Source organism: Miniopterus natalensis, chromosome 8 (genome assembly GCF_054644295.1).
Source record: "Miniopterus natalensis isolate mMinNat1 chromosome 8, mMinNat1.hap1, whole genome shotgun sequence".
Lineage (NCBI taxonomy): Eukaryota > Metazoa > Chordata > Mammalia > Chiroptera > Miniopteridae > Miniopterus > Miniopterus natalensis.
The window spans coordinates 47,962,198-47,975,793 of record NC_142088.1 but is presented as its reverse complement, the minus strand read 5'-3'; the positions used below and the strand labels follow the sequence as shown (position 1 = coordinate 47,975,793).

The 13,596-nt window shown below is 35.8% G+C and overlaps 1 protein-coding gene across 1 annotated transcript in view; it reads right to left on the bottom strand.

The window, feature by feature from the left end:
* The window catches only part of KCNH7 (potassium voltage-gated channel subfamily H member 7), a 391,952-nt gene that overhangs the window by 55,468 nt on the left and 322,888 nt on the right, over positions 1 to 13,596 (bottom strand). Inside the window, exon 6 of the mRNA XM_016197612.2 lies at positions 8,276 to 8,701. Coding sequence (XP_016053098.1) covers positions 8,276 to 8,701 — 426 coding nt within the window. The remainder of the gene's footprint in view (positions 1 to 8,275; positions 8,702 to 13,596) is intronic.

The window sequence follows — 13,596 nt, the reverse complement described above, 5'->3', positions numbered from 1 at the left end:
CAGTTATGAGCTAGGACTGCAGAACAGGTAAACTTAAGATTGAATTCTGCTTCTCTACCAGTGTTGTCACCTAGGACAAATTACTTATTTAATCTCTAAGCATCACTTTTCAATATAAATGGGCATAATAATGCCTACCTTACAGGATTATTGATAATACCCAATAAATGGTAGCTCTTCATGTTCTTATTCGAACATCTCATAGATTTTGTTTTTATCAGTAAGCAGGAAAATTATACTGTAAAATGGGTTGATAGAGCTTACACACTTTCAAAATGCATTCGCTAGATATCTGGAGTCCCAAATGGAGGTTTTTCAACATTGGCCTTGCAGCTTCCACAGGAAATGACAGGGATTTTAAAGACGAGAACTGCACCCAGTTGCACTGACTACTCAGATGCTGATAATAGGAAGCACCCTGGTTGAAAGTGTCACCATTTCTATACTTCACAGCTTAAGTTTGCATGTTTATTTTTTATCCTAGCTCAGTTATCTATTTCCTTCTATTGAGAAATCAGAAATATCTGAGAATTATTATTCAAAACTTCTTGTCCTTGGAGCAAAATTTCTCTCTGAACCCCCGAATTAATGAAATGTAATAAAAAATTCTCTAAGTGTTTGGTTAATGAAGTGAGATGCTTCAAAAGGAATAAACTGTTCTTAGGTCATATTGTGATAAGTACTGACAACTCTTCTGGCTGCAAAGGTGGCAGAGGAAAAATGATGTTATGGGAAAAAAGGAATAAAATCTGCTGGCATGCCACCCACCTCCTGTTTGCTCTCTTCCCAAAGAAACCTCTGATGTATTTTTTAGCATTATATTAAGATGAGATAAAACCTAGATGACAGTAAATTCTCTAAGCAGATAAATAAATATGTTTTATATAATAACACACAAGAGATATCTTTTCTGGCAAAAAAAAAAAAAAAGCTTAAGAAATATGGTACATATTTCTTGAAGTCTCAACCCACTTTCGTAAGTATACTTGAATATTGACTTCAAGAGTAAAAGCCATGTACCGAAGGATAACTACGTGTTAGTCTGACAGCGTGACAAACGACTTGGCCTTCTTTCCATTGTTATCACGGGGCGCTAACACACCGGGGCCTTCCTTCTTAGCTACCCTTGTGCACAGCACATCTTGTAGACAACACAGGGTTGCCATAACTCCTTTCCTCTTCTTGTTTAAATACCTCTTTAAAGATTTAAGGTAAGTTTTGTCCCAGGTTGCACAACAGAACAAAAGTGATGGCACCAAAATCTCAGAGAGTAGCCTTAAAGAATCATCAATCTCCTCTCGCTGATTTGTTGGAAACCGCCCCACTGTTTAGTTCAATGGGCTATCTTTGTATTTATCTGCAAGTGAAAACATGGGACCAACAACTACATTATAATATAATTGTGCTGACATCAGAATTGGCTGAGTGGAGTGTTTTCAGAATGTGTGGTTATCTCACAGCATACCTAATTTCGTGTACTCTCCAGACATATTATGGAAGTCTATCTTTGTGGGTTTTTCAATTTTCAGAAATAGAAATAAAACTATCCTTAAACCAATTACAATAATTTCAAAAATAGTAGAGGTCATGGGCTTTCCCTTAGATGTTATTTCTTGAGGTTTTCACTGGGTATTAGAAAAATATTGTGTATTTTTTGTTACTTTCGGTAGAGGTTCAGAAAGCATTAAAGCTCACTGAACTCCTTTGCTGTGACTGAATGATATTTCAAACTCTTTTTGCCTGAATTTCATAATGAAACAAAAAAGCCTACTTATTTAAGACTTTTATTTTTAATGCATTTCTTTCAGATTCCTTTTAAAATGTAAACCGACTCTTCCCCTGGAAATTAACTTATTTAAATTCCTGGGTGTCTGATAAATAGAATCCAATTTTAATTTTTTAAAAAATATATCTTTATTGATTTCAGAGAGAGGAAAGAAGAGGGAGAAAGAAAGATAGAAACATCAATGATGAGAGAGTCATTGATTGAGCCCGCAACCCGGGCATGTGCCCTGATGGGGAGTCAAACCCTGATTGCCTGGTTCCTAGGTTGACGCTCAACCGCTGAGCCACGCCCTGCTGGGCCCCAATTTCAATTTTTAAAAAACGTACCCACATTCATAGTTTATTAAAGTCCTACGTACTTGATTATATTGAGTTAGAAGTTAGTTTTCTTTATTTAGTATGACTTTCTCAACTAAATTTTATTTTAATAATGTATACTCTAAGCAATTATATCCTTGCAAATATGTTAGGTACTAGACCCAGGTTCAAGAATATTATATGATTTTTTTTTTACTAGACATTTTACAATATATCAGGTAATATTCTCTCTTAATGTAAGTGAAATTCATTTTCAAGGCCTGAAATAGAATAGGAGATTTCTTATCAGTATTCAACAACTTTCTACTCAAGAATAAATGTGACTCCAGTTAAACTGAGAAAGCCTAATCAGTAATAGAAAATCTTATGCTCAAGTGTTTTTTCAAAATTATTTTGAAAAATAGGTCCACTTTCCTTTTAGTAAGTATTTTCAAGGCTCTTACATTTAAAATACTTTATTTCAGAGTTTTACTCTCTGAAACCTTGTTCTATAGCAAGTGGATAGAATTATTCTCTTATAAATGAGGAAATATAAGTATGTGATCTTTGGTTGCATCTACAGGGTTGATAAAGTGAATTGTCACTGAAACTTTCTACTTAATCCATCATTTTGTCACACTTGTCAGGAAATATTTGGGTACAAGAGGGGAGATGCAAACAGTGAGTAATAAATTTCTTAACTGTGCACTTATGTTTTGATTTATATTTTACTTCAATTACCTTTAAGCTCTGGTACTTGTAAACACCATTTAATGAATTACCAATAAAACAATAATTTTGAAACTGGCTTCTAGTATGTTCAGCCTGAGTCACACTATTTCAGTATTTCTAAGGACACATTCACTAATATAATCAAAGAACTACATTTTGAGTGTGTGAAAAACATGAAGGGATCACCTAACATCCTTTCTTTATTCAAACCAAACCTTACAAATTCCTCCACTAACTGTGGCTTTTAAAGAGAAGATGAATTTACAACCTCCCTGGGAAACTCCAATATTGAGCAACTTTTACTGATGAGACACTTTTATTTTATTTTATTTTTATAATTAACATTCTATTTTTCTGCAATTTAAATTCACTTTCTCTTTCTTCAGTTACAGAAAACTGGTCATCAATTGATTCTAAATAGTACTACACAAATGTTACAGTAAATAAACAATTATGGATGTAATATTTTCAAAGTGGGAATTTGACCTGTTTAGAGAAATACGTAACCAAAAATTGTACCTCTAGTAATTTGTAGTCAATAGATCCACAGTAGATCACATATAAATAAGGACTACATGGTCAACTTAATACAAAATAAAATTTTTTTGATGGGATGGTCTTATATTTCCTTAGTTCAAAAATTTTCCCATTGGGAATTCTGTGTCTCTCACTTGTCAGGTCACACACTTAGCAGGCATGACCAAGAGCCTCAAACACAAGCCAATGGAAACTTCTGCCTTACATCCCAAGAACTAGCTAAAGAGAGACAGTCACTTTATGTGTATACACATATTGCAGTCAGGTCTTCGAAATGTGCTTTGTTATTTAAATTTGAACATGGGCACGTCTAATGTTTTAGGTATTCACTTCCAACCAACTAATGACAACTGCTGGGGAGATGAGGTTCAGGAAGAATGCTGACAAGGTCATAAGGGTTTCTGTCCAGATGCTGCTGAGTTTTGCTTTGTATCCACGCCATGATTCATCTATCAGACTAACGAAGCAAACATCAACATGAGCAAACTCCTCTTATTACAACTTTCCCTCGAAGAGCATTCTATTTACTTCGGTTTCAGAGGTCTTGCCAGCATTCAGGATTCATGAAGAATAGCTGTTAAGTGTAAAAGGAAGAGGCCAACAAAGCAAGTAATTAGTCAGAAGAGTACGATTTGCAGGGGTGGGAGAGGTTAATGAAGCATTTTACTGAACAGAATGCTCTAGGTTCTAACTGTTAATGTTCCTGAAAGTAAGAGTTGCCACAGGTAAGCAAAATATGGGCAAATTTGAGGCAGATAATGAAAAAAAGTTGGCTTTCTGGAGGCTGATCCAATAACATTGTTCCTTTGCATCTATAATAGGAAGGTAATTTGCTATGGATAGCGTGATGTTTGGTGATGCAGAAGTGAAGAAATAAAGAACTTTTCCTTGGTCTGTCTGGATGACACTAACATCCAGGAGATATTAATGACAAAGGCAGGCCCACTTATTGCCAGTATTCATTTTCTATATGTTTTTAACAGTACAGAAGATCCTCTAGTTATTAGTAGGTACCTTGCATTTACTTAAACTAAAAAAATTAATATATTTTGAAAAACTGAGCAATTCTGCTCATGTATGTTTTAGTAAAAATGCCAAGCTATCCTTACCATTGTTAACGTATGTTTTGTAGGTAAAACTGGTACATGGTCCTGCTGTAGCAGCTCTGATCCAAACAAACCTTTGTCATGATCACATCTGAGTTATAAGCTAATGAATCTCATTTCTTTTCCTTATACTCACTTATCTTTTTAGATGCCCTATGGTGCATGACTTGCCTACCTGTCACCTGTACTGGGGTGACTAATAGGCATCTGAAACTTATCCCCTATCACGCACCTTCTCCTCCCCAGATTTTTTCCATTTGGAGGAACACATGACAATCTATGAAAGTTGCTTAACTCCTCTCCCCGCCGCCAAAAGAGTTTCAAATGAGAAAAAGACAACAAAATCTTTGAGCGATCATTAATTCTGCTATTTCTCTTAATCCCTCAACAATATTTAATCCATCAACAAGCTCTCTTCTAACATATTCAAATGCACCTACTTCTCCTCACCTGAATTGCCATCACAGAGTCCAAGCCGTGGTTGTTCGTCCCTCCTACATTATAGCAAAACTTGTAAAGTGGTTCTCCTGTGTTTACCCTGACTAAACTGTCTGCAGACATCAGCCAGGAGGTCTTTCAAAATATCCATTAGATCATGTCATTCCCACCCCTAAAGGTTCCACTGCAGCCGGAATAAGAGCAGATTCCAAGGCTGCATGTGACGTGGCCGTTGTCCCCGTATCCTCACATCTCAGCACTAGCGTGCCACCTCTCACTATGGTTCAGCCTGGCTGCCACTCCCTTCCTGCTGATCGTTTCACATGCCAAGGCTGTTGCCCAATGGGGCCATTTTCACCAGTGTTTTCTTTCGCTTGAAATGCTCTGCGTGTGGTTTCATGAAGCTTGTTTCTTCCCATCAAGTCTCAACTCAAATGGCTCCTCCTCTCAGAGGCCTTTCCTAATCTTCCCACCCAAATTAGCCACCAGCCCCAGTCATTCTGCACCACCTCGCTCATTCTTGTCAGCCCTCAAATCCTTTCCTTCACCATATACAGACTTCTAATACTGTCCCCTTTCTTATCTTTTAATAGCAAGATTCTAGCAAGAGGGGGCCCTACTCTCATCCTGTGAATTTCAGAAGCCACTTTAGTTTGGCTTGTGGCTAATATATAAACCAGTTAATACCAATGAATGCAGAACTGATATACTCAATGACTTATTTTCAGTCCTCATCATACTTTATGTATTTACAGCATTTGACACCCTCACCTTCAATTTTCCCTTACTTCCCAGTAGAGTGAATTAGGTAGAAGTCCTATAATGCTTAAAGCAGCCTCCAACAACAACAAAAATGATGTGTTCTATATAACTTTTCAAAGTCTCACAGTCATTTGTATAGGCTGAAAATAATTTTATAGTTACTGAGCCTTAAAGCAAGGTTTTACATATAAAAACAAATTCAGATTTGCACATTTTAATATTCATTAAATTTTTCAAAAATTTAACCACCATGGAAATTGAGAGATGATTAACTTGTTTAGTTTGGACTTTCACTAAGAGTTCACTGTTTCAGAAAATTGTATCTTCAGTGACAACAGGTCTTGAGGTATTTGTGTACTGTGTGCTATATAGCATGGCTATATTAGTATAAATATGTATATATGTATAAATGTACACATATATATTTGTAGTTATCATAGTCACAGTGTTTCTAGGTATGTATAAATGTTAAAATGCACATATATACATATCTACCTGCATATATACATGTATATACATATATAACCATATATATTCAACATTATGTTAAAATGCAAATATAAAGAAAATATTTAGTTCAATATTGAATTTATTGTTTAAATATTGTTTAAATATAAACTTCCTCATTATAACTAAGTACAGCATCTGTCAACTTCATTATATCATTTAATATAGACCTACCTGAAGCATTTATATATTTAACTAGGTATTTTAAAATAAACATTTCTATTATTTCTCTTTTATATTAAGGGTGGAAAGTATGTATATATTTGTAAAATTTTATGTTAAAAGGTCATATTATCTATGACTTTTATTTAATCATAATAAAAGGGGGGCTATAAAATATCTATTATATTGGGCCTGATAGGACTGGGAACCAATACATTATAGCTCCATGTCTCTAATGGGCTTCCCCTCTATCTAGCATGATCTTTCTACCCTTTCTACCTGGAAAACGTCAGGAACCCCCTTTTCCATGCTCACATGTCCCCTTGTACATGGCACTATGAGAGCGTTGATCAGATAGTACTTATTCTAGTCACCTGATGTTCTCCCATTCTAGACTGCAAGCTCCCAGACAGCAGGGTGCTTGTCTCACTCTTTTCTGTAAACCCAGCATCTAGCACATGGATGTAGTAGGTTCTTAATAGATGCTTACAGAATGAATGAACCTATTTGAGGAAGGTGGTATCATGACTTTCTGAAAATGAAAAAATGAATTAAGTCAATTCTCATTAAAATTTGTAGAAAATGCATATGAAACTCTACTTGATAAAGCAGATAAAATCGAGCTACTCTTTCTATAGTGGAGGTGGATGGTTCTAAATCCTATCAGCCTGTCTTGCTGTCAAACTTTATTGAGTCCCTGAGGCTCTCAGGCACCTTCCTGAAACTCCATTTAAAGAATATTGGACTACATCTCTCATCAGAATGACCCCTTCCTTCCTTCCTTCCTTCCTTCCTTCCTTCCTTCCTTCCTTCCTTCCTTCCTTCCTTCCTTCCTTCCTTCCTTCCTTCCTCCCTCCCTCCCTCCCTCCCTCCCTCCCTCCCTCCCTTCCTTGCCAGAAACATAAATGGATGCTGACTATCTTTAATATTCTTATTACATGACATATTATATATACACCTTTGGAAAATTTTTATTCTGAAATATTACTATGTACTGAAAAGCCTGATTATACTTATATAATATGGTTTGTATACAAAAGTATCTTCTTTGTCACTCCTGAAAGATATATGAAGTGGTCCAGTACATTACTGGTCTTGTTAACCCTTCACAGCTAACATAGCTCAATATCTAATTTCCTCCTGCCAGTCCCACCCTCCACTTGTTATCCTGATGCCAACATACTTCCTCTTACCACGCACCCCATGTTCCTATGCTTTGCAACCCAATAGCTGTCCTCAAAATAATCCCTTTCTGTCTCCTGTTTCTTCAGGATTTCTAGCTGCAAAGACCTGATTGAATAACTTTTGCAAAATAGCAGACAGTCAATAAAAAATAAGGTCATGCATGAGTTAAATATCTGGTCAAAATACAGCAAGTGCATGGTGTACTCTGTATCCAGAAAATGCACTATACACACAACTGCCAGATTTCCTTACAGTTTCCAGGTTTCTAAGGTAATGGAAACACAAGAAGTATTCTCCAACCTATATATTATTAAAGAGAAAGATTTTTCAAACAAGACAGTTAAGAAGATGCCTCTTCCACATTATTTGAACATATAACAAGTAAGTGCTTGCTGTCTCAAACCACGATTTTGAGTGAAGAAAACATCTTCATCTTTGACAGTTTAACAGCCACAAATTAATATGCAGTGATTTTATATCCTGGGAATGTGCTATGTGCTATGAAACACTGTTTTAAAGTTTAAATTTTGGCTAATGGATAAATAAGCCCGAGTAGCTTTTAGCAAAAATGGGAAGAACTGTGAATTATTTACAATGGCAAAATGGTTCCATTTCATTTTATAGCATTTTCAATTGAAAATGAATTTCATCTATGAGATACGGGAAGTTTGTAAGGCAACCAGGTGGGGGTTTTTTGCAGTTAAAATACATTCATCTTTATAGTTGCAATCTTTCAGGCAATAAGATTCTTAAGCAGCTCTTACCTCATCAGAACCAGATCCGAAAATCAGCAAGTCAAAGGGGATGGCAGCAACCATGTCAATGAGGAACCAGCCTTTGAAGTAGTGTATTGCTATTTTGGCCGGGTCACTTACCACCTCCTCATTCTGATTTACGTACGTTGTTCTGAAGTTTATCAGAATGTCTATGATAAACATAATGTCCACAATCAAGTCCACCACGTTCAAAGGGCTACAGGAATAGCCACACTCGCGCCGCTTCTGCTCCTCCCTGTCGTTGAGGAGAAAGGCGGCGGAGTAGGGCGTGAAGATAGCCGTGTAGATGACCAGCAGCAGGATCAGCCAGTCCCACACGGCCTTGAAGGGGCTGTAGTGCAGGATCGTGAACTTGTTGATGCGCGGCGTCTGCAGCTTATATTCGGGCAGGACGTCTGCTCCTAAGGAGAGAACCTGAACAGAGAAAAGAAAAACAGACGCTACATAAAATGCCGTTATTCAGCCTCCAAGCCTATACAAATATTCAGGTAATTATACAGCAAAATCTATCAGAGGGAATTCACATCACTGAATTCATAAATTGTGGAGAACGTATGAAAAACACATACATTTGAAGAAACCCCTATAAACCCCTACTAGTCAAAGTATATTTGACTTCAGAAAACCTCATTGGTGTTTTTGCTAGATATGATTTTCAATGAAAAAAGCTGAGATACCAAGTAATGGTTGGTTACTAGCTGCTTTGGAACATACTACTGGCCAGAAATAAAAATGCATAGCTGTTTTTAGAAAATCATGAAATCAGTTTGATACGTGAGTAATTCAGTTTTCAAACCTAAGAAAGGGTGGCTGTAATGAATAGAAGCAGCCTACTTGGATCCATGGTCAGGTTTATAGTCTGGGACAAATATACTTTCACCCGAACTCCTCCATCACATTTAGAGAACCAGGACGGGAGGCTGGTGCAAGGAGATGTTCAGAACAGTAACCTGGAAATGCTGCAGGAGTCTTAAGTACCAAGGAGTACTGAAACTCTAAGATTTGTTCTGCTTCATAAGGCACTGAGTGGACTAAAATAGTTCATTTTTCAGAGTCTTAGTTTATTTGAAAAAAAATGAGTTAAACTTGAATTGTGACTGTACCCAGTAGAAAAGTTCATGAGTTTGTGATTTTAAACCAAGTTTCAAGAACAAAGGTCAAAACAAATAAAGTTATCTAGCTACCCAGGGAAATATCATTAGCCTTAATACATGGGTTTTCAAGAATTTAAAATTTTGATGGCTCCACAAATGGCACATAGAGGTATTTTTTTAAGGGACTGGTGGGTTATACTTTTATTTTATGAATATCCCACATATGTGCAATGGCCCTATTTTGAAATGAATTAGTCAAAGAGTGTTATCCTGTGTTCTTGGTAATTCTATCCATGTAGGTTTTAACTTAATTATGACAATAAACTATCTCAGACAAATTTCAACTTGAAATTTTATTTTTATTGTTATACTTCATACATTTCCCCACCACACACAGAACAAGTTTCCGTGCCTATTTTTAAAAAAATAAAAAAACTTGAGAAGTTAAATAACAACCCCAAATGAGGCACAACATGACTTTTAAATATAACAAACAAAGTTCAGTTAAAATAGGCAAAGCTCTTTTTGATAACAGCTAAAGTGATTTAGCTAGCTTTGAAAAAAATGATAAAAAACCTAACCATTCTTTCAGTCCAGAGTAAATTTGTAACTGCCAGTATGTGGAGGAAACAGGGCTTTAATTTAAGCTATTGTGAAAAGTGACAGGAATTATTACTAAAAGAGAAATCTGTAAAATAAAGTGATTTCATTATTTATGAAACACTAATAATCTTCAGAATCCAAGATCTATATCTATAGTTCTAGCAATATCTGAATTCCAAAATCCAAACAGGAATAATGTTTAAATAATTTATTCATTGATAAGTGCAGACTGATAGAACTCTGCTCCTATTATGCTTAGTACAGAAAACCAGCGTCAGATATATTCGTCTGGAAAAAATGGATCATCTCTTAAGGTGTCATTATGTAATGCCTCTTTCTCAAAAATCAGGGACTACTCAGAATGTAGAAAGTAAAATCCAAAACCTTATTTTGGCTCTCAAAGTCATCTAAAATATGGACCCATTCTGTCTTTCCAGTTCCTTCTCTCATTAGCTCCCTCTATGCACACAGTGTACTCTGGCAAGACATGACTAAAATTTTTCAGCTGCTGAGATCTTCCCAAATCCATAAATTCACAAAATTTTTACATTTAAAAAAAGGGTATGTAGCTATTCAAAGAGAACAAAAAAAAAAATCATTTTTAAAGACAGGAGTCATTTTTAAAGTCATTGTCTGAGCTTGCTCCTTGCTTAAGTGACCTGCTTCTGACACCAGCCTCCCACATGGGACAATCTAAATAGTTGGTTTAGCAAAAGTTAGACTACATCATATAGCACCTTAGAGCTTCCCCTGAGAAGTAAAAACTGTGGGTGGAACTCTTTCCATTGCACATACGCAAAAATTGGGAAGGAAAGAATGTTACACGTAGAGGTAACAGAGTGAACAAAGGCAGGGAGGCAAGCAATAACATGCTGTGGTTGAGGAATTATAAGCTGCTTTATAATGCTGATGGGTAAAACGCAAGGGAGATAGTGGTGGAGGAGAGCAGTGAATAGGACAGTGATAGGCTGTGGAAGAGCTAATGTGACAAGATAGGGATTTCATACTTTCTTCTTTAGGTCAGCATTTCTCATACTTGAATAAAATATAGACTCCTTTTAAGGCCAAGATACTTATTGCAGAACCCCAATAATGATTCATCAATTAACATTAATTGACAATGTTAGGTAAATATGTACAAAAATAAATCTAGGTTAAAACTTCTTATGCTCATACCTCTTAATATGACTTAATATGACTGTTGTGGATTGAATTGTGTACCCTCCAAAAATATGTTGAACTTCTCATCTCTACTTCCTGTGAATGTGACCTTATTTGAAAATAGAGTTCTTTGGCGATACAGTCAAGTAATATGAAGTCATAGCAGATTGGAGTGGGCCTTGATGAAATAATTGGGATCCTTACAGAAAGAGGGAAATTTGGGTGCAGAGACACAAAGACATACAGGGAGAATGCCATGTGACAATGGAGGCAGGTATGGCTGCCAACCAAGGACCACCAAGGACTGGAGGCAGCCACCAGAACCTGGAAGAGAAGCATAGAACAGATTCTCCCTCAGGGCCTCCAGAGGGAGCCTTGATTTTGGATGCCCAGCTCTCAGAATTGTGAAAGAATAACTTCCATTGTTTTAAGCCACCTATTTTGTGATATTTTTTTATGATAGCCCTAGAAAACTAACACAATGACAAAAAATATAAACAAATAAATTATAAAAATATTTGCAAAACTATCATCACTAATTTACATACTAGTAACGAGTACATTTGACATACCCAATTGAACTTTGAGTATTATGTGTGGTTTGATCTAATAGGTAAAGTATTTTTCTCTATTCAAACCCTCAATGCCTTTTTGTAAAAGCATGTTATCAAAATAGTATTACAAACTTCAAAAATTTTATTCCTATTTTAAGATAACCTGACCTAATTCTTAATTCAAATTTTATTCCTACTAGGTGTTTAAAACCAATTTAAAAGGTGCTACTTGATATTGTGCAAAAATTTTTATTTACTTCAAGTTCAATTTTGCTTTAGAGCATTATTGAGTTCCACATTAAGTAATTATCTAATCAAAATTTTCTAGAACTAGCTTCAGAAAGGTAGTTCATTTGTTATATCCCAATATACCTACTGATGCCAAACTATTGAAATTTGGTATACACAACAATGGAGCATGCTTTGGAAATGCACATGTAGTAACTGGTATGGTACTTAAAGTTTTGGTACAATTTCTTTCAATTTCTGTATGACTATAGCAATTTTATATAATCATTCAATTCTTTCGTGAGTTCTACCAGCCAAATGACTTCAAACACTTACATTTATACAACATGCTTTAGCATCACGAGGTCTCATTGTAAATCCAAAACAGTCTTAGGTACTGAAGTCAGGTCAGATGGAAGTACTCTGTTATTAAGTGATTATCTTATTGATTCAGAAGATTATTATATTGTTTTAACTTTTCACCAAGATACAGGAATTTTTAAGATTTTCCAGAACTCATAGCCCTTTGAGAACATTCCTTTCCATGGATATCAATTTGAAAATTGTTGAAAGTTACTAGACAGAGAAGGCAAGGTGGCCAAGTTTAGTTTTAGATAAATGTATCTGACAATGGAATGGAGAAGAAACCAAAGAGGGGTGGACCAGAGGCTTAGAGATCAATTAGGACTTTGGTACTGAGAAAGAAAAAGGCAAGTGAGGTCAGGAAAGCTTGTGCTAAGGACCAGGTGTCAGAAAGGGAGAGGAGGAATACACTTGAGAAAGAGCTCCAGACTTTAAATCTGAAGACCTGGGTTTGAATTCTGGATACGATTTTTATGGTAACATTTAACATTTTTTGGATTTCAGTTACTTTTCACATGAACCATGGGGCTATTAATCTTTGCCCAAATCACCTATCTATATGGAGCTACTGTGTCACATCAGATAATTTCTATAATAGTAGCTGATGTAATTGAGAAATATTTACATTAAGGTAATTTTATTAAACCAAAACATTTATGAACCAGTTTTAGAAAGGTGAACACTGACTGGACATTGATAATATTAAGTAATTGTTTCAGTTAACTATTCCTTGTAACAAACTAAGCTAATTCTGTTCCACACAGTGTCAACTGGGGTTACTCAGTGATACTTGGTTGGTGGCTGAGGTTGTGTGGAGAATCCAGGAAAGCTTTACTCACATGTCTAAAAACATTGTGGGGATAGTTGGAAGGCTGGGCTCTCTCTCTCTCTCTCTCTCTCTCTCTCTCTCTCTCTCTCTCTATATATATATATATATATATATATATATATATATATATATATATATACACACACACACACGGAACTTCTCCATGTGGTCTTTTTAGTAGGGTAGTAAGATGTCTTATGTAGATTTTCAGTACTCCCAAGAGAGAAGTGGAAACATCCAGTCCTCTTAAGGTCAAGTTCTGAAACTAGCCCAGCATCACTTCTTCCATAATTTATTGGCCAAAGCCCGGATTCATCAAAGTGGAAGAATAGTCTTTTCCTCTTGATAGGGAAAGAGAAGGAATCAACTGTGGCCACCTTAGAGATAAGCTACCACAGGAATTATTGACAATTATTGTTCTTATGTATGATGAAAATATTGTGGTTATTATTATTATTTTTTTAAATAGTCCTTGCT